Source organism: Balearica regulorum, chromosome 6 (assembly GCF_011004875.1).
Source record: "Balearica regulorum gibbericeps isolate bBalReg1 chromosome 6, bBalReg1.pri, whole genome shotgun sequence".
Lineage (NCBI taxonomy): Eukaryota > Metazoa > Chordata > Aves > Gruiformes > Gruidae > Balearica > Balearica regulorum.
Genome location: NC_046189.1, coordinates 8995755 through 9016334, shown reverse-complemented (window position 1 = coordinate 9016334; position 20580 = coordinate 8995755). Strand labels below are relative to the sequence as shown.

Sequence of the window (20580 nt, the reverse complement as noted above, 5' to 3'; positions counted from 1 at the left end):
CATTCTAGAATGTAGGAGTTTCAAGCTGACATAGATAAAGCACTGGAAAGCAGGTTAGGTGTAGGAGGGTGTGGAAAAACCACTGATGGGAGGAACAAAAGGTGAAATCATGTTGTAAGAAGTGGGCTTTAAGGTGACTTAGTGGACGCTTTCTTGTATATCCCTCTAAGGTTTTAGCTTTCTATAAGTCATTTACCAATAACTCTAACCACCTCTGCAAGATAAGGTAGAAATGTAGTAGTGGTGCCTTTATCTTATGCTTGGCAACTGCAGAGACTTTCACAGTGAAGCGTGTTGTGTCTGTTTCAGAGTGCAGACTGCAAGTCAGCATTGCAGGCGTAGGCTTTTAGCCTGGTCAGCCCAGCAGACATTCAGTTCTTCTCTTATTTAAGTAGGAATTTGAGAAATAATCGGTAAACACTATCAAAAGGGAAAAAAATTAAAATCAAGTATATGGAATATGTTAAGAGAAACCCAGTAGCAAGCATAAAGATATGCTTGCATATGGGAAGCATTATTGAGAGAATTAAGAGGAATACGTAGAACAGGGACAAGAGGAGTAAAATTATAAGAAAGGAAGACAGGGACCTTGAAAAGCATGCAGTAGAAACTATAGCAGACTACATTTATGCAACCAAGTAAGTTTAAAGTGGATTAGTTGCACCTTCACTAACCCTGTTTGTGAATTCCTTAATAATTAAAGAAACCTTCATTCTATTTAGTTTTATTCACCTCTAAAGCAACTTATGCTAACCGACTTCACAGTTCATTTATAATTAATTTCTCTGTGTATGGCCTGTGGAAGGCTCTACAGATTCCAACATGAAGATGGCATTTCCTCTGGAAACTTAGTGGAGCATGGGGAGAAAAGTACTTCAGCATCAGTGTTTTAATCACAGCAAAGAGGAAAAGGTTGTTGCAGTTAGAGTCCTGGTGGATGGGGAGAATAATGTAATTGCCTTTTTTCCTTTGGAGGGCATTTGTAAGAGAAGTTTCATTTTAAAATGAGGGAATTTTTTACAGTAGTAGGAAATCCAAGAGGAGACAGATGAATAGAAATATAAAACTAAATGACAGTCTTGGCATCAATTTATGATGGCTCAAACTGAGAAGGTAAAATGCAGAGTAGACTTTTCAGAAAGTGAGTACAGATGAAAAAGAAGAAAAGTGAGGAATTGGGATTAATACATTTTAGGGATTTCAGCATTTCAGGAGAAGAGCTGTATGTCTCAGTAGCCTGCCCCCATGGCAGAGGGACTGGAACTAGATTATCTTTAAGGTTCCTTCCAACCCAAACCATTCTGTGATCTTTCAGCGATTACTGAGAAGAGAAAAACACTGAAGAGAAGCTGTCTGAAAGAAACCTCCCCTTGATTCCATCTAAGGGGAAGGAATATTCAGGGACCACCAATTTCCCACATCTTAAAATACTCCTAGTAGAGTCTTTCTATAACACATACATTGACTCTTTTGTGACTGAAAGCAATTACTTATGAGTGAAAAATTACCACCTTCTATCAAAACACCATTTAAACTCTTTATGTACATCTTAAACTTCCCAGTTAATCTCTCTGCTTTGGCAAGTGTTTTCTGAATTTCTTATTGCTCATTTGTATTCTTTTAAATTTATTTTCATATTTCATTTATCCTTTCAAAGTAAAAAAATGAAAACACCCCCCCCAACAAACCCACCCAAAACAAACAAAAAACCCCCAACCAACCACAGCATACCTTCAGTTTCTTCAAAAAACTTGCAGTTTCATGAGTGCACCATTGGTGTTTATTTCAAAGTAGTAACTGCACACTCTGCTTCTTTCCATTTTTATTTTGGAGATCAATACAGCTAAGCTTAAGTTTTATTAAGTTTAAGTATGTTAAAAGTTACAAAAAGTGCTTGAATTTATTTTTCGGGTGATTAATGTGTGTAAGAGAATAAGGTATATATTATCAAAGTGATTTTAAGTATTTAAACTTTTATCAAAGTAGCTATATATGTTTCAATTACAAACATTTTAAGACTTTTAAAAGTCTTTTACATTTTATTCACAGCTTCAAATTTTTTTAATTACCCTATTCTGTAGACTAGATTAAAAAAAATAGTCATTAAAGTAGAAAATTTTAGAATTTTTTTTTAATTGCAGGTTAGTCATAGACCTGTTAAAGAGCCAGGTATTAGGTCAAGATCTTGTGCCTGCACCTTCAGGAAGAACCTGGACATACTCTTGATCTGTTAATATAGTCTCAGCCCAAAAATTTGTTCAAACTTAGCTGTGCAGGCTGCACTCCATCATTGTTTGATACTTTTATCATAACAAAAGATTTCAGAGAAAAAGCAGCATCCAGTTTGCGTTTGCACAAATTATTTCACAATTCTTTGCATCACTTCTGGATTTTGTTGAGAGTACCCTTGCTTCTTCAGGCATATAAAAACGTCTGCAGTTGTTGGCAAACAGAATGAACACTATTCTCAGGTATTTGTTTGTAAATTATGTGCCATCGGAAAGGATACAATTTGGAAGGTGTTCGAGCTTTTGCTTTTAGGAAGGATTTTGATGACAGAGAAATCAAGTCAAGGAGAAATTTGGGCAAGATAGCCCTGCTTAAGTCAGGGAGATGAAAGTGAGACAAGAAGAAATAGCTGCTAAGTTACATGCATGATTAGAACAAGTTCTTCTCCCTCCACATTTTTTTTTCTTTGTTTATTACAGGCCTTTTTCCGGACGTAGGAGGAGGATATTTCTTGCCAAGGCTATCAGGAAAGATTGGCTATTACCTAGCACTGACAGGATTTAGGCTGAAAGGAAGAGATGTGCTAAAAGCTGGCATCGCTACACATTTTGTAGACTCTGAAAAGGTAAGCTGCTAACCAGTGCTAGCAAGGGCGCAGCCTACAACCGTAATGACAAGTTTGAGTTGCGTAGCACACCACTGTATTTTTACCAAGTTGAGTGTGTGCAGAGGCGCAATTGTATTAGCTGGCCGTGCACTGTGAATGGGGACCATAAGATACTCTCAAGCTGTCATTATAACACTTGCCAGCTAGTGACAGCTTTGCTTGAAAAAGGGAGCAAATGTTGCTGTCTCCATGATTCTACTGTTGAAGGGCATGACTGAGCGTAATTGAAGCTGCTTGAAAAATTGTACAATTTAGACAACACTATCTGAAAAATAGAGATTATTTCTACAACTGCAAAGTTTTTAATCTAGGTAACAACCCATTAATGTGTTCTTCATCAGCCTCCTTAACAGATATCCTATTTTTTTTTCACAGTAGCTGTAAGGAAGTGTAAAAATTGGTATATTCAATAAAGTCAGAGTCATAATGTTCCAGTAACTTGCATAGACATAAGTGAAGGAGAAACAGTGACTTGCTTTCCCTCTCTGTCTAAAGACCCATGACTGTGATTGTGTCTGCACCACTGGAGCTGGTTAGACACTATTTTGAGCATTGCATGCTTGCCAGACACCTGCTCTTTCCTCCTGGAGTGTTCTAGGCTGGCTTTACCTGCTGCAGCTGTAGCGCTGCACCAGAGGGCAGCTTGGGAAGCAGAGTTCTTTGCTGATCACTGCAGACATAATTAAATCCAGATGGTTCAACACTGAAATGTGAACTCTGGCTCCTTGTTTTGTTTACTTGCTACCTCTAAGATCTGCCCAAAAGTTGGGGTGGTGGTGTTTATGTACATATATATTATATAGTACTATTACCATAGCAGTAATAATTCAAGTAGTACATTTTGGTTTACTTAATTTTAATTAAATCTTATTTTTAATAGCTACCTGCCTTAGAGAAAGACCTGATAGCGCTGAAATCTCCTTCAACAGAAAATATTGCAGATTTACTGAACTCTTACCATGTGAAGGTAAACTCATTAGTTACTGAAATCAAGCAGAACTGTTAAATATATGTAAATACAAATTATTTTTTTATCCATGCTACTGTAATTTCATTTATGGTTAAAAAATAATGGGTTTCTGAACTCTTTGCACTCTATAAAATACTAATTTGTAGACTAATGCCTACAGTGGTCAAACATTAAAATTTAAAAGTCTTTCTTCACTTTTTATTCATTTTGGATAGCCCTCAAATTCCCATTGTGATCAGCTTTCTGTCTTTCTGTGTGTGTATGTAAGTTTCCAGCCATTACCACAATGATGCAGAAAATACGTTGCTGCTTGATTTTCCCCCTGTTATTCCTGGATTTCAAGCATACTTTGCAGAAGGCAAAGTAGATAGCCACTAGCAGACTGAGAGTTGTATATGAGGGCAAGTGCAGTCTGGGGAGTTAGCCCGAAATTCAGGGATTCTGACGAAAACAAACAACAGGGGTAGAACTACTGGCCTAGTCCAGAGGCTGCAGAAGTTATAGTGCCAGTTGTTAAATGTTATGCAGCTCACTTGGAAGTGGATGTTGTATTTCCATCCCCGAAACTTCCTCCTTATCGACTGGAGGAATTATTTTACTAGCTTGATGCTTTTGATGTAAATTTTAGCATTATTTTGGTGCAGATCATCAGCAGTCTACATTTGAAGCCTGAATTTAAAGCCTCAGGTTGTTCCCTTAATTTCTCAAGTACTTTATGTTTGTAACCTTGAAATAATTGGAAGGCTGTGAATAAGCACAACAGGATAAGTATTAGCAGAGTGCAGGTATGTCATAGGGAAAGCATCTGCGGTCTTAAAGCAGTATTTTCAGGGGGAGAAAGGTGCTGTTTTCCCAGTGGACAAACCCATAGTTTTCTGTTTTGTTTTTGGAGGTGAATGTAACTGTTTCGATAATACATAATTAGCATTAGCCCCATGTAACTGTGGGCATGAAAATCAAAGGTTTTGGCTTCACAATCAGTTTATTCAGTGGCTATTTTAGCTATTTTGATGTGCATTGTAATTTTATTTCAAAAGAAAGGAAACTTCTGGAATCAAATTGGGATTCACTGTATTCAGTCAATCCGAGTATTACTCCCCAGTTGTTTGGCTTTAACATGAGTAGTGTCTACCCTTGTTATTTCTGTTTTGGAATTACTAAGTTCATATATAAAGATTAATTAGAAATATAAATTAGATAAGCTAATTTACATAGTAGTACTGATTATTTTGACAAAATAGAAAGCTATGAAATAGGAGTGATTATATGTTGCAGTATACTGCTTTACAAGATGACACTGAAAAGGAAGCTGTGTATTTTTAGTTATCAGAGCTGATATGACAGGGAACCCTTCTCACCTTCAGCTGCTGTTACTGAAACTTCCTCATATGTCCTAAGTCCCCTAATGCCAGATGATCTGGAACATTTGACAGCCCTTCCACACAAGGCCCACAGATCTTTCACACTCTTTAGTCATCTAAATAAAATTTTGTGAAATGACAGAGAAGAAATAAGGAAGAGAAATTATTTATTTTTTAAAATACATATATACATGCCTGTATATATTTTAAGAAAAAAAATCAAACTTTTTGGAAAACATTCTTCAGGGTTTTGAGTAGATATATCTACGCTGGCCTTGTCAGTGTATCGGATAGAAATGTATTGAAAGAATAATCATGATTACTTGTGTACAAGATACCCACCCAGTCAACTACGCATACATAGTAGCTCAGAGCAAGCACTTGATTACGAGGTGACATCTTTAACATTCACAAGATACAGTGACATGTTCATTTACACATACTGCAAAACTGTAATTCATTAAAAATGTCAGTGTCTTATGAATATAAAATATTCTTTTATGATATTTCTGTAACACAATCACTGATTTTTTTCAGTACTAATAAGCTTTTCAGTCAAAAATAACCAAATAAAATACGTATTTGCTTTTTAAATAGAGCAAAGTTGATCAAGAAAAGTTTGTACTTGATGAACATATGGAGAAGATTAACAGGTATTGAGCAATCTTTCTTTTTTTATTCTTTTGGATAGAGAACATGAAATTAAATCCAGAAACAGTATCAGTGTTCCACAGATAAGGTGATAGAAATTACATGCAAGTTAGTAATTTAAACTTTTTTGTCTTTAGGGAGCTTTATCTGAAGCTCATTAAATATTAGACTTGTCAGTATATTAAACACTTGAGCATATTTTCCTGATTCATACACCACTCTATTAAGCAACTACCCTATGGCATGTTAAAATAAACATTTTCTATAGAAATTGGATGGGTATTTGTGAGAGTAAGTGTTCAGTTGGACAGGAAGCACCATGTAGCGCATTTATACTCATTGGTATAAGGCCATTTCTATGATTGTTTGGAACTTGTGTGTATCAGAAAGGGAAGGAGAAATAAGTGAGAGTGTTAAGAAGCAGCTAAAAATCTTGGAAAAAGGATGGCAGTAACTAAATTTAGAGATGAAAGATGGTGACAACAAACCTGTAGAATGGAGCCAATAGCTGAAGATTTGATGTGTTATAAAAATACAGGTAAGACTGATGGTAGTAATTAAAGTTTCTGGATAAATATCAGAGTTTGTAAGTGAGGTTTAATGAAATGCTAGAGATTTGTAAAGGAAGAGGAGACGCCTGTCAACTGAGTTACTAACACACTGCTAAGAAAAGCAAAATCACCTGGTTACACTCTGTTCCTGATTTCTGTTACTAGCACTTCATAGGGAAGAAGGCTGAAGCAGTTCATTTATTAATTTTTTTTTTCTTCTAGTCTTTTTTCAGCAAATAGTATGGAAGAAATTGTTAAAAAATTAAAGCAAGATGGTTCTCCTTTTGCTGTTAAGCAGCTAGAGGTAATGTCTTCTGTGTTATCTTTGTTAGAGATTTTAAGTCTGGTTCTATACTTTCTTATTACGGGGCAGACTTTAGTCACCTTCTTAACATAACTAATACTACGTAACATCAGTAGGACACTGGACTGAGATCCTCAGGTTCTCACATATAGTCCTCTAGAATTGTCAGGAGTTCTACACAGACAAGAATATTCCTCTGTAAAACCATACAATGTGAATACCATATGTTGCATAAAATCGTAATCTAGTAAAAAAAACCAAAACAAACCCAACAAACTCCCTTTTCCCTTCCCCACGAGCAGGGGTTTGTTGATGACAAAGGTCCTTTTATAGCTTCTCATTTTATTGCCAAGGGTTGGAATAAAACAGTGCCAGAACAGTGTTGTTCATTTTCTTCCATTCCAGCTATCTCATTTGGGTAAATAGCAAGCAATTTATCATCACCAAGTTTGGTTTTGATCTTTTTAATGTATTTCTGAGTGTTGGATGTAGTCACTACTCAAAAAAAATGTGCAGTAATACTACACAATTAATACATACTTAAGCCTCAAAAGCAAGAAGCAGCTTATGATTTTAACTGTGGGTTTTTTTTAATTCCTGAACAAAGAAAAATGGCCCTTTTGTTGCTTCTATGGTTTTCCTATTTCATGTCTTTAATAGCACTTTATAGCAACTTTTTTTCTTTCATATGATTTGTAAATGAATGACTGTCCTTGGAGTTGACAGATGTTCCTGAACAATTGTCTGTTCTGTTTGAGATACGAGACTGCATTAATAAGAGTTGCTTCTGTCCATACAAAAATTTGTGGAAAAAAAACCTCAGAAAACATACCCTACATTTTCTAGCAGGTGCAAAGCTTTTTAGTGTGAGCAAGTACATAAGTTTCAGACAAGTTTCTAACAGCACACATTCGGTGCTAAGCAGTAGGATTAAGTAAGCTTGTAGGATCAGGTATTTAATTTCTTCTCTGAAAGATCCACAAAACTGAACAAGGAAAGTGCATGGGGGGGGGCGCGGGGAGGGGAGTTAAAAAAGGATTCAGGTATAAATCTGACTTTCTCTAGGAAATGCTTGCCAGTTAAACTGGGGATTTTCTTTTACTAGGGAAGCAGAATTGTAATTAAACTTAATTGTAGCTGGAGGAAGAATGGTAACTTGCACCCCAGCAGTTCAGCATTTTACACCACCTACAGATGGAGCACTGGTTTGCTGTCTCATCGCTCGGAGGAGCGGAGTTCAAAGAACTGGTTAGAGTAGGGAATATGTAGCAAAACTATGACTGTCTGAGATTATCACACATTATCCTTGATAGCAGTTTGCTGATTTGTGTGAACTAAGTCATTTTTCTCATCAGTAGTATCACAGTACTGAGAATATGTCCATAGATTGTAGTTTCCTGCCACTTTGTGAAACCAAGGTTTCACTTTAGTGTCCAGGTACAGGAACAACAGAACATTCAAATGATAAATATAGAGACTGTAAAGGATTCAGTAACAGCAATGTGTATGCTTATTTTCTTTGTTTCCCTGTATATTTATTATATATTTGTAAACTTACAGAATAAGCCCTAACTGAAAGTCTACTACAAATACCCTGATTTGGAGGTAACACCTTGGTACATCCACACCTTGGATGTACAGATCCCTTTCACTGTTAATAAAATGGAACTGCTATAATCCATGCTATCCTAGGTATCCTGTTCAGTTCAGTATACGGTACTTCTGCTTTTTTACTCTGAACGCACGCCTGCTTGGCAGGCTTTTCCATACTTGATACTAATGTGGTTTGCATGAATAAGAAAATGTAAAGTTGTTGAAATTCTATTTAAGATTGGCTTCATGATTTAAGTCACATTTTGAACCCAGTTACAAATAGAAAGCTAGAGTACTAACACACTTTTTGAACTCATAGTAAGATATTTTAAAAAAACTTTATAGTATTGCTTTGTTTTCAGGATTTACACAAGCAAAAAAGCTTTAATCTGAGTGACAGAAGTACCACTTCTAATTGGATGAAGTAAGCACGTGGGGTCAAAACATGAAAAGCATCAGATCATAGAATTATAGAATGGTTTGGGTTGGAAAGGACCTTTAAAGTCCATCTAGTCCATCCTTCCTGCAATGAGCAGGTTCATCTTCAACTAGAGCAGGTTGCTCAGAGCCCCATCCAACCTGACCTTGAACAGTTCCAGGGATGGGGCATCTACCGCCTCTTTGGGCGACCTGTTCCAGTGTTTCACCACCCTCATTGTAAAAGATGTCTCCTTATATCTAGTCTGAGTCTACCCTCTTTTAGTTTAAAACCATTACCCCTTGTCCTACTGCTAAAGGCCCTACTAAAAAATTTGTCCCCGTTTTTCTTATAAACCCCCTTTAAGTATTGAAAGGCCTTGTTTTTTACATGATGCTTTCTTACAGCTTTTTTTGGCAGGACATTGCACCTTCTGAGCACTGATACTTCATCATTTAATAGCCTTCATCGTTACTGAATGAATGCCAGTGTAGTGTGCAGGACACTGCAGAGAGTAAGAATTACAAGACACCTTGCCCGGATCTACTGGTCAGGCTGGGATGCAGACACTAGCTCCTGAAACTGTAAATGGGTATGCAGCGAGTGGGTGAGAGAGATCACAAGAACGAAGCTGGGTAGTAGCTTGGTAGGGTTGAATTCAAGTAAAGAAGCATTCTGAAACTCTGTTAACAGACCAGTAAGAGAGTAATATATCTGTCCTTAAGCAGCTTTCCTGTGATCCTTTGGCTAGATTTTATTTTGTCAAAGCTCATCTAGAACCATTGTTTGGTGTGGACAAATAAATGCTTTGGTATCTGAGAAAGTAAGTGATGGTGTCTGCATCTATTGCAAGAGAAGTGATACACTGGACCTCTGGACTGTTTGTTTGTTTGTTTTTACTTAAAGCCTCCCTGAAGGACCCTCAACAGCTCAGGGCCTTGGAAGCAAAAGATGCAGACACTATTCCAGCTGTTCCTCTTGTAAGGAACTCCACTGAGTCAGTGCCACATGATTCAGTCACCTTCTGATAGTATCTTATTGGAATTCAGGTCTATTGCAAATTCAGCTTGTAGCTTTCAGGATCATTATGTTGAAGTCAAGATGGTCTCAAAGATACTGGAATAGATGTCAAATATTTCTTGCATTTGAATAGATGTCAAAGACTTCTTTGCATTTTAGTACTCCCCACTTCAGCCTATCCTGTCTCCTTTTCAGGCTTGTTCCCTAGCACCGATCCCCTCCTCCTCTTTGTACAGAGAATTTATTTATAGATACACTGATGACTCATTTTTCTGCAATTACACCTACCCATTTTCTTTCCTTGTTCCTCTTCCTTCAGCTTGATTTATGGTAGTGCCTCCTCCACCTTCAACCTCATTGATATGCCAAGATAAGGCAGCTGCTGGATGCACTAGACTAGTTAAGTGCTGATTTCAGATCTTCCCCATTTCAATGCTTGCTTTGACCAGAAAAAACTTGCCATTACCATTTCACCTATGAAGCCATCTGGTTGCACTGTGCATACCATTGAACTGGTCTGAGCAAAGACTTTCTAATCTAGGTAACAGAAAGTGAAACTCAAAGGAGAAAAAAATCCAGTTCAAAGGTAAAGCCAACAAGAGCACATTACAGGGAAATAAGGGGTCCAGTTAAGAGTTGCTATCCATCCCAGACCTACATAGTGATGTACTTAGAGGTATAGCTGGTTTCTTTATTTGCTGAAAGGCAGCTCATTGTTAGAGAGCTTTACCAGAACTCAGGAAATGGTGACAGTTTGAGCCAGCATTAGTTCTTTCTAAACCGGCTTCTCACTCAAGCAAAGAGGTCAACATGGAAATAACAGAATGACAGAGACAGTGCTTTTGAGGTACAATTGCGCGGCCTCCTGCTTGTATAGCAATTGCATGTTTTCCAGCTTAACTAGGCAAAATGGGTCACTGCTATATCAGCTGGTGTCTGGAGAGGGATGAAGAGTAATTGGGAGCCAGAAAAAATGTTGATGTTGATGACTGGAAACCTGCCATTTCAGTCTGTGGGTACAGAGTCTAATGTCTGCAATGAAAATAATGTAAAGAGACAAATCTTACCATCTGCCGCTTTTTAGTAGTGGTAAAAATGTCCTAATTAACAGGAAATGTTTGTTGTACTGTGAATAATACAGAGCTTTTTGTTGGGTTTACAGGGGAAGAAGAGTCTTGTTTAGAGTAAGAAAACAAAGATCAGCAACAATAAGATTTAGCTCTTTTTCCCCACAAGCATAAAAGCTTTAAAGCTCAGTTCTGTTTTCTTAACTAGGTTTTGTCTTTCTCCCCACCTCCCCCTACTGTTTACTGGCATGCTGTTAATTGAAGGATAGTCATGGGAGCCAGATTTACAGCATTTGTTTGTGTGCCTTAACAGATCCTGTCTGTTGTATAATATTTATAGCCTGTAGCTCTGTCAAAAGAAGGCAGGCAAGACCTCCAGGCTTCCTATCAGCAGAGCAACATAGGGCTAAATTACTGCAGTATCTGTGGATCCCAGACAAGAAACCTGGACAAATAGGCATTTATGTTTGATTTCTTTTAATGTCTTTTTCTTTAACCATTTTCTTCTTTGTATATTGTCTAGTCTTTGCAGATGATCATAAAGCAACTACTTAAAGTTTGTGGCTAATCTCACTTTTACTACCTTACTACCTCTGACTATTGTACCAAATAAAACTTAAGTTCTGTACAACACTAATCAGCTACAATATTACTAACATCTAAGAACAATTCAGACAGTGTGTATGATATTCAAAAAAGGAGTATAATTGCTTGTAATACTCGCCTTCACTTCTCAAAAGAATCTGCTTGGAAATGGCTTTCAAGCTGCATTAGATTCTCTGGCTAGTAGTAATTTGATCATAAATTATGTGACCTTAGAGTTCTAGACTTTCCACAAGTGATGGCATACATCCCAGAGATCTTGCTGATAAAAGTTTATGCAAGTAAGTTCATTTAGTTTGACAGCATGGTGGGAGGGAGCAGGAGGAATAGGTATCACATAAGTGAGCTCAGGGAGAAGAGTGCCATCATTTAATTAAAAAATTTTAAAATGAAAAAAAAAAAAAAAAAAAAAAAAAAGACAGACTTGCAAATGTGTCTAAATTGAAGAGAATAAAAATAATTGTTAATGTCTTCCCCAGACTATTAATAAGATGTCACCTACGTCCTTAAAGATAACTCTCAGACAGCTCAGAGAAGGAGCTTCCATGAGCTTACAAGATGTGCTCACAATGGAATACAGACTGAGCCAAGCATGCATGGTAAGCAAGCAGCTGAGCCCTTTGTCCAGCCACAGAGAGGTAGCAAGTTTATCAGAGACTAAGTTCTATATGGATTACAGCAAGGGATCACTATTTATAGGTTTTAATTTTCAATATCTTCTTTGTGTGTTTGTCAGGCTGTCACTTTCTTTTTTCCTAGTTCTATGTCTTCATATGCAACTCAAAGGAGACTACATTAATGATGGTCAGATGGGAATGGTAGAGGGCTTTTGTTAAAAAGAAAAACCTATGATAATGTTGCAATATAGAAAGTTTTGTATTTGGACCATAATTTTAAAACTGGTGTTCTTGAACAGTTTTCCTGTTTAAATTACTTAGTCCTCAGTGCCTCAGTTCTTAGCAGCAGGATGGGAATAATTGTGTATCCCTGCCTTTCAGGGGTACTGTGATAAATTTAGTAAAGAAAAAAAAGAGAGATTTTACTACTATATGTAGTAAGGGCTGAGTACTTGGATAACATACAAGGAAGTGATCCTTTCAGTAGAATAGAGTTCTTGACCGAATTATCTGAACTAATTCCTCATAAAGCTTCTCCATGGCATCCTTATTGTTAGTTTTGTCACATTTTAAAATAAGATATTTATGTATCTGATTAAATGATTTGTGATAAAGTTCCTAAAAAAGAGCGAAAATATACCTAATTATGTACCTAATTCTGATAGGTTATAGTGCCCAACGGTATCCTTGCCACATCTTTCCCGAAACTGGTATTGTTGCTCCATTGCTAGTGAAGTATTCTTAGGGATTTAAATATAACATTTAAACTTTATTAAAAAATAACTGGAAGTTTCCAGGATTCCATTTAACTGCAAAGTGTTCCAAATATGCAGAATGTATCTGAAGACTAGCCTTTCTGGGAAGAATTTCTGATCCTACACACCTTAGCCCTCATCATACAAAACTCTTTAGAAAGGTAATTATGAGATGTAACACAGAGAGAGGGCTTGCACTGCATTAAAGTTGGCTATCAACTACAGTTCAACAGATTTTAGAGTTGTGGCTGTATTTAAGCAAGAGGATATAGAGCTCTGAAGAAGTAAAGAGATAGTACGACTAGAGGAGAACAGTACAAGTGGGATTTAACTGAATCTTAAGAACTTGCATTTCAATCAGAAGTGGGATAGGGAAAGATGGGAAAAATAGAATCTGTCATGTTACAGCTTTTTTTAATCTTTCAGAGAGGCCATGACTTCTATGAAGGGGTTCGAGCAGGTAAGCACGCACACCAGAAACGTTTCTCAAACTTAGTAATATGCAAACTCACTGTTGTATGGCTTCTCTGGAGGTTAAGACAAGTGCATGCAGCAATAGCCCAGAGAAGACTTCCCAGCTTGCTACAGTTTTTGCCTGTTGGACTCTAGTATGGCCAAAATTTCTTACTGTTCCAAAGTGGAACAGCCATGTTGTTCCCTTTGTGTAATCTCAGTTTCCTAATGTCACTTATCCACCCGGTAATGCAGCACCATGAAAAGGTTTCACCAGTTCATTGGGAAAGTTTAAAATATATTTAATGCTGACAGTAGTGAGCAGCTATGTGTATCCAGATTTAGTGTTACCACATAGCTGGTTCAGTCAGCTAGAAGATGGTTTAAGACTCAAAGTCAAAACCAACTATTTGCATAGAAAATTGTTATAACAGAGACTACTTTCACCCATGCCCAAAATATCTCTGTATAGAGGTGTCTTACTCTTAGAAAACTATATATGTAAATTTAATGTTAAATAGTTCAGCATTTTAAGGCATTGGTCAAAATAGGTAGTAGTAAAAACAGAGCAGCAGCTCATCAAGTTCATCTAGGGTGCAGACTTAGATTCTGTCCTTGATTGTACTGCTGATTCACTGTGCAGTTTGTCAAACCCAATGTCACATCTGTTAGAAGCTGTAGTAATTATTTATGTACTATTCAGCACAAGATGAACAAAGCAGAGACATTTCCTTTTACAAGGAGCTTACAGTAGAAGACACCTGTATGAATAACACTTTGGGGTTGAGGGAACCTGGCTTTTAATTCACACAGTTGTATACTCAAGTATGTATTACCACCTCCTCCTCCTCGTTTTTTATAGCTGTCTTTATAAAAAGTAGGTTAAAATCCACTTGAGTAGTGGATATTAGTTTGAGTGTTCACTATTAGTAATACTGTTTTGAAGATAGCCTAGAGTGAGATGCAAAGTTTGTACAGCATGGAGAAAGTTTCTGATATTAATTAATCTTTAGCACTTATTAGCAGAGACTCCTTTGAAGAGTTTACCATGCATGCTGAGAAGTATGGGCTTTTCATTGTGTTGGTAATGGGGACAAAGCTATCTTAAAAAAGATTATTCCTGGGATATATTCTAAATCACCATATAAGCTGCTGAAATGTAGTTATTCAGGAAGCGACAAACTCCATGAGAGTCAGATAAACACCAAACCAAATTCTCACTTGTAACGCACAAGGTCATTAAACCATCAGGGCATGTGATAGAGGACATAAGCAAATAACTCGTCAGTACTGCCAGTAAATTACACAAACTGCTTGTAAAGAAAGAAGCCGCAACAACAGCAGTTGGGAAGTCTCTCTTTTACTTAGGATGATGTAGCGAAGGCTTAACTATATCAGGGGAATTAAAAAAAAAACCCACCAAAACCAAACACAAAACACCAGAGATCCAGCCGCACTGAGGAGATTGCTAAGAAAAATAATTTGGTTTTGAAGTAGTTTTGCTCTCTGCTTACTGCATATATCTTGTTCTCAGATGTCATCTTAAAATTGTTTCTCTTGTTTAACAACAGTGCAGAGTCTCACTCAAGATCACTTTTGTTGTTGTGTCTAATCTCATAAAAATCATCATCCAACAATGTGCTGAGCATCCTTTTTAATAGGAAACAAGATTATTAAGTATTTCACAGGATCAACCATAGTGAATAAAAAGGAAAATGATAAAAGTGTTAATTTAAGAATTAGCTTTTACATACCAAGCATTTAAGAGCCAGCTGTTGACCCTCTCTACCACAAAGTTAAAATATAATAATCAGATTTTGGTTTTTGAAGATTGTTTTACAGCAGCAATGGCCATAGGTCAGGTATTAATAACAGCTTTTATCTGCTTCAAACCACGATTTTAATAGGCATGCTAAGGAAGTAGTTTGTTTAAAAGCTTTTTAAACCTCCTTCGACCAGAGGTCAAAATTTCATTTTTCTTTTAGCCAGTTTTCTTTCAACTACCCAGACTGAAAATCTGCTGGCAAACAGTCTTCCCCATTTATGATTCTTGCAATTTGAGGTCTAAAGAAAAATCAAAACCCTAAAGCATGAAATGCACAGATCATATGTCATCAACATTTTCCCATATAATGGTAAAAGTAGTCTTTGAACATTTTAGGTATCCATTTTTCACCTTGATTTATAGAATAATACATAAACTAAGAAATGCATAGCTCTGGGTAATTTCCAAAAATTTTGTTTTTCTAATTCTTACTGCATAAGAAAAGTCATTTTTGGTCAGCGCTCAGACACATCAGGTAGACTACAATCTCACCGGCCTGATGGACAAAAATCTGTTAAATTAGCCTCCTAACTATTTGTGCAGGAATGTACACTTCAAATGCAATTGTAAAGGCCTTCTACGTACTGCTGATCCTGCAAAGATCTCATTTCCGTACGCCTTCTGCCCTCCCCCCCGCAGTGCTGGCAGATGTGAGCCTTCCCCGGGCACACAAACCCTCTGCAGTCAGCGAGTAGGGAGATGGATTTCATTGCAACTAACAGCACTTCACAGACTTAGAAATATCAGCATTTTGACTGAATGAAGCTAAGCAATAGGACACTAACTGAGGTCCAGTAAAGTCACTGCTACTGAACAGAGGGGGTTTGGATTTTTTTTTAAAGGCAAAAAACCAAGAGCAAACCCTTACCACAATGTCTACGTTCAGTTACTTTTATCTTAATGAACTTCCCTCGGCCTACCTTAGAAGTCTTCAGAATTTTTGTTCTTCTAGTGATTGATTTCTCAAGCTGGAGAAACACAAAATGTACCGAAGTTAACACAGAAAGGGAATATTTTCACAATACTATTAGAAAAAAAAAATATTTTAACTCATACAAGATTAAAGATTTCATTGGAGAGACCATTATGATCATTCAGTTTATCCACCAGAGTAAAACTGGCCACAGATCCACACAGAAGGATTAACTTGATTACACAGCAGTGCCGTAGAGTGGAGAACGATCAGCAGTTACTACTGTATTTCAGAGTTGAAGCTGTAGTAGTATACACATGGATTTCCACCCCCCCACCACCCCCCTCTAATTTACAGCATCTTTAGTCAGTGTTGTCTTCTGTGGGTAACAGTTGAGGTTATTTTGGCCAGATTGTGAACTTCAACTACAGCTGAAGAAAATCATTAGATAAGTACTACTCTGATAGAATAAATGTAGTTGATTTAAGACAATTACATATTTTGACCCAAACCAATCAATGATTGCACATCACAGTATTTAAAATTAACTTGTAGGATCATAACTTTTCAGTAAGTTAGCCAGTTGAATGACCTAGTAAAATCACTCTTTTATGGCACATTTATTTTAATTAATTATCTACACAAATTCTACTCTGTGTGGAATTGCAGCCTCTACCTATATAATGGGTTTCTTTTCAAAATTAGTGTTTATTTGTATCCATGAAGTCCTCAGTCCCGTACTTGCAGGTAAATGGATGCAGGGCTCTTTTGAAAGGTATTTATTTTCTAGATGTTGCTTATAGAGAAAAAAGTTAAAAAGCAGTTTTCAAGTCACATTTTTAACCGCAAACTGCCATAATGCCTGTCTTTTGATAAGACACAATCTTTAGGAGGGCGTTCCTTCCACTGAACTTAAAATTCCAACTCCTTTACACATTTTTCATCCTGGATGGTTTTACTTTAATCATCAAGAATGAAGTCTGTTTAGAAAAAACATGACAACTTACCAAAAAATTAGCTGCTATTCTTCAAGATATCTGGCCTCTGTGGACCTCTTTTGTCCACACATCTTCTGGACTGTCCTACTCTGATAGCCTTATCAACACGAACAGGCAAACAAATTCCATTCTCAGCAGAGGAAGCTGAAAGGTGCTTCCTTCCTGCCCACCCACCCTCAGCTGCCACGGGCTGTGTTGGTCAGGAGGCCTCCCGGGACACAGGTGCGTCCCCAAATCAGGCACCAATACCACACATCTGAGGGAATGGGTGTTGAGGAGGGATGTTTACGGGTAGTCAGTGCATCCTAGAGAGTCATGGTTACCATAGCTGTTCTTTTTGAAATTATAAAAATTTCACATTTTGAATAGCACCTTGACAGGTTGTCTTGGGGCCAGAAAAGTGCTCAGAAGGACACTCTGCAATTCCATTCATATTGGTCATTTTTACACACAAATAAACTCTCTCTTGTCTTATTATTGTTTGCTAGTGCAGCTGTTCTTGCTGACATGCCTTCAACATTCCTGTGATACGAGGAATGCTTTTTGAGAATTGGTGTTTTCTTCTTATACTTTTACACGTGATTCAGGCACTGATGATTTTTATCGTCAGAGATGTGTATTTCCCAGGATACAGCGTAAGATGTGCATAATAGGATTATACAAATCTTCACAGTTAAATCTGCATAAGTCTGCAGTATTTGTCAGTATTTACAAGTAAATATTCTTGATTTTCCCTCAAAGATATTCTGCTTTACTCATCAGTTCTTTCATTATTAGTTTACCTGATGTGCTTAAATTATCTCTAGGCATTTAACACCTACTTTGAGTCATCTTCTGTACTCTCCGAAGAATCAGATTTTGCAGAGAGATGTGAAAGCCCTTGTCCAAAAGGAGCATCATGCGTACCGTTCCCAGTTTCACAGGAAAAACAGAAGTGAGGCGAGAGTAGTAGGTCTAACAGAAAGCACTAACTTCAGGTCTGTTCCTTCAAAGCTTGGGCTGCTTCTGAAGTGATCCCCTGTTCCTTGTATCATCAGGCAGCTCCCAGATACGTCTCTAGACAGGTCACAACTCCAGAATTTTTATTAGAGTAGAAATACGTATGTTACAAAACCTCTGTTTTCTCCAGAGCATATTGATTTTTCTCCCCCATGTATTCACTGTAGTTGTCTATCTTGATGCAATTTGAAGTCATCTTAATTAGAGAAAGTTTACACATAACTTTTGTGCTTTTGTGCTCCCCCTGACAGTGCTGATTGACAAAGACCAATCCCCCAAATGGAAGCCAGCTGCTCTAGAAGAAGTCAGTGATGAATTTGTGGACGATTGTTTTAAGCCATTGGGAAACAACGATCTCAAGTTGTAAAGATCAAGCCTATTGACATCTTATACATCTGCTTAATTATAATTTTATCTACTTGATATGAAGATTCATAGTAGTGTGATAAAGTTTGACAGGACTCTTAGCTAGCCTGACAAATTCTTAAGTCTAATTTTTTGCATTCAGGAACATTCTCTTTTGTTATACTGCCATAATGACAAAATAATCGTCTCTCTGGTTAATAAGGGGAAAAATTATTTCAAGGCAAGTTGTTATTTTTACTGCTTTACGCAATGATTAACATTTAAGTTTTTGCATCTACTCTTAGTTTAGGAGGAACCTTTTGGGGAGACAGCATAGTTAGGGGATGACCTAATAATAAATCAAGAGATCTTTGTGTTCTTGGCTCTGTCGCTGATCTGTTTAACTGGGATTGTGCCTCAGATTCTTTTCTGTAGAATGAAAATAAAATATACTTAAAGCTTTACAACAGTCAGAGCTACAAAGGAAAATGCAAGACATGCTAAATCCATGGTGTTAAGTACTCTTTTAAATAAAAGGTCAGACTGACATGTTATTAGTCTGAGAGCAAGAAATTGTGCTATTGATTTAACATTTGGTCAGTATTCAGTCTTGCTGTGTGATGTAGACATTGTTTCATATGTCATAATATTGCCAGAGCCTAGAGCACACTTGTGTTCGCTTGTAAAACAATTTTTTTTTTAAAATGTCATTGCGTTTGATTGAACTGCATAATTAGTGTTTCATGATTTCAAAAATTGCTAGTTTTTGCTGGTCTTAGAGTGGGGAAGAAATAACTGCCTCAGCCCCTCCTCTGAACACGGAGCAGCACGTGTCCTGTTGATGTTAGTGATTGTCTAATGCTTTCAGTGGTAGAGGTCAGCCTGGCCCTAATACGGCAAGCGGCAGGAGTTTATCTGTACCAGCTACTCTGGGTTCCTGTTTGCTCTTGCCCACGAACATCCTGTCTACAGGGTGGAAAATTTGTGAAAAGTAGGGAGGACACAAGGTAACCAACAGGGGAGAACATGAAGTATCTGCTGCTACGTGGATCGTATCGTTTTTTTAACACAGCATATCCTAACAAATGTATTTGTTGGGATCAAAACTTAAATATACATCAAAACCCCCTTGTTGTATGTGCATGAAAGATTGCTGGGTTCTGATACTAATCATTCTTGAAATAATGTGACATAACCAGAGCCCCTTGATAAAAGTCTATTTTTGGGGGGTAAAATTATTTTTTCTATTGTGTATGCAACGCAGAGCTACTAATCTTTGTTCAACATTAAGAATGCATGCTTTTTTATAGGTAATCAAATCATGTATCAGTATCTCTTCCTACTTGATTCTACAGCTATAGGCGAGTCACAAATACACAATTTTGGCTTCTCTGAAGATGAACCACTGAGCCCAAAGGAAGAAAACTTTTGTTCAAATAGCGTAGTCAGTCATCAGCACTGGGGAATGAAAAAGGCAGAGCTACAACAGAACTGTTACAGAGTTGTCAACATTTGGCAGTTTTTATTACCAACAGTAATGGTCTACACTGGCTTAAGGCTCCTTCCCCCTTAGAAGCTGTTGCCTGGAAACAAACTCCAGGAAATTCAGGCAGCAAGGTGAAGTGCTAGATGGACTTTCAAAGAATTAGAGGTGAGCAAAATCAAGAACAAATGGCACCTTGCTTTGTCACTAGAATCTTTAAAATTGTTAAAATTTCAGCTGCCAGTTAATGTTACCATGTACATATTTGTTGTGAGACAGTCCCTGAGTTTATTTTGAAAAGTAGTAGAGAGATTTCATTAGTATCTTTAGGGTAACTTCTGAAAATATGACTTGAATTTCTACCTCATGATGGTTCTGTAAGAAACGTAAATCTCCCCCCTTATTTTTTAAACTTTTATATGTTTTAGATTCTTAAACAATGGCTATGTTTAATTTATTTTTTAAAAAATTGTTCATTCCATTATTTTTGTACAAAAGGAGCAATCTTCAGCAACTATATTTAATGAAAACATAGTAATCCCCAGGAAGCAGGGGTCATGCCTCCTCTGACTGCAAAGGACTTACAGTGTTTTAGCAAGAGTATACTTCTGAATCAATAAACTTTGACTTGCATGTTCAGTTGCTTCCAAAATTTATGTGAACAGGAATTACCCCAAGCTCATGGTAACAAGACCCTGTCCAATCTGTGCATTTTTATCAAACAGAAGTCTTACAAGCAGGTAGTAAGTTGAATTTTA

General features: G+C 37.1%; 1 protein-coding gene across 5 annotated transcripts in view; it reads left to right on the top strand.

Moving 5' to 3' along the window:
* The window catches only part of HIBCH (3-hydroxyisobutyryl-CoA hydrolase), a 46226-nt gene extending 25765 nt beyond the window's left edge, over positions 1-20461 (top strand). For 4 of the 5 annotated variants that reach the window (XM_075756178.1, XM_075756175.1, XM_075756176.1 and 1 more), the window contains 7 exons: positions 2709-2854; positions 3777-3863; positions 5825-5880; positions 6652-6733; positions 11914-12033; positions 13233-13266; positions 18246-20461. In XM_075756178.1, the coding sequence (XP_075612293.1) occupies positions 2709-2854; positions 3777-3863; positions 5825-5880; positions 6652-6733; positions 11914-12033; positions 13233-13266; positions 18246-18361 (641 nt within the window). In that variant the 3' untranslated portion in view covers positions 18362-20461. The remainder of the gene's footprint in view (positions 1-2708; positions 2855-3776; positions 3864-5824; positions 5881-6651; positions 6734-11913; positions 12034-13232; positions 13267-18245) is intronic. The other variant, XM_075756179.1, reaches the window with a different exon arrangement.
* Positions 20462-20580: the final 119 nt, after the last annotated feature.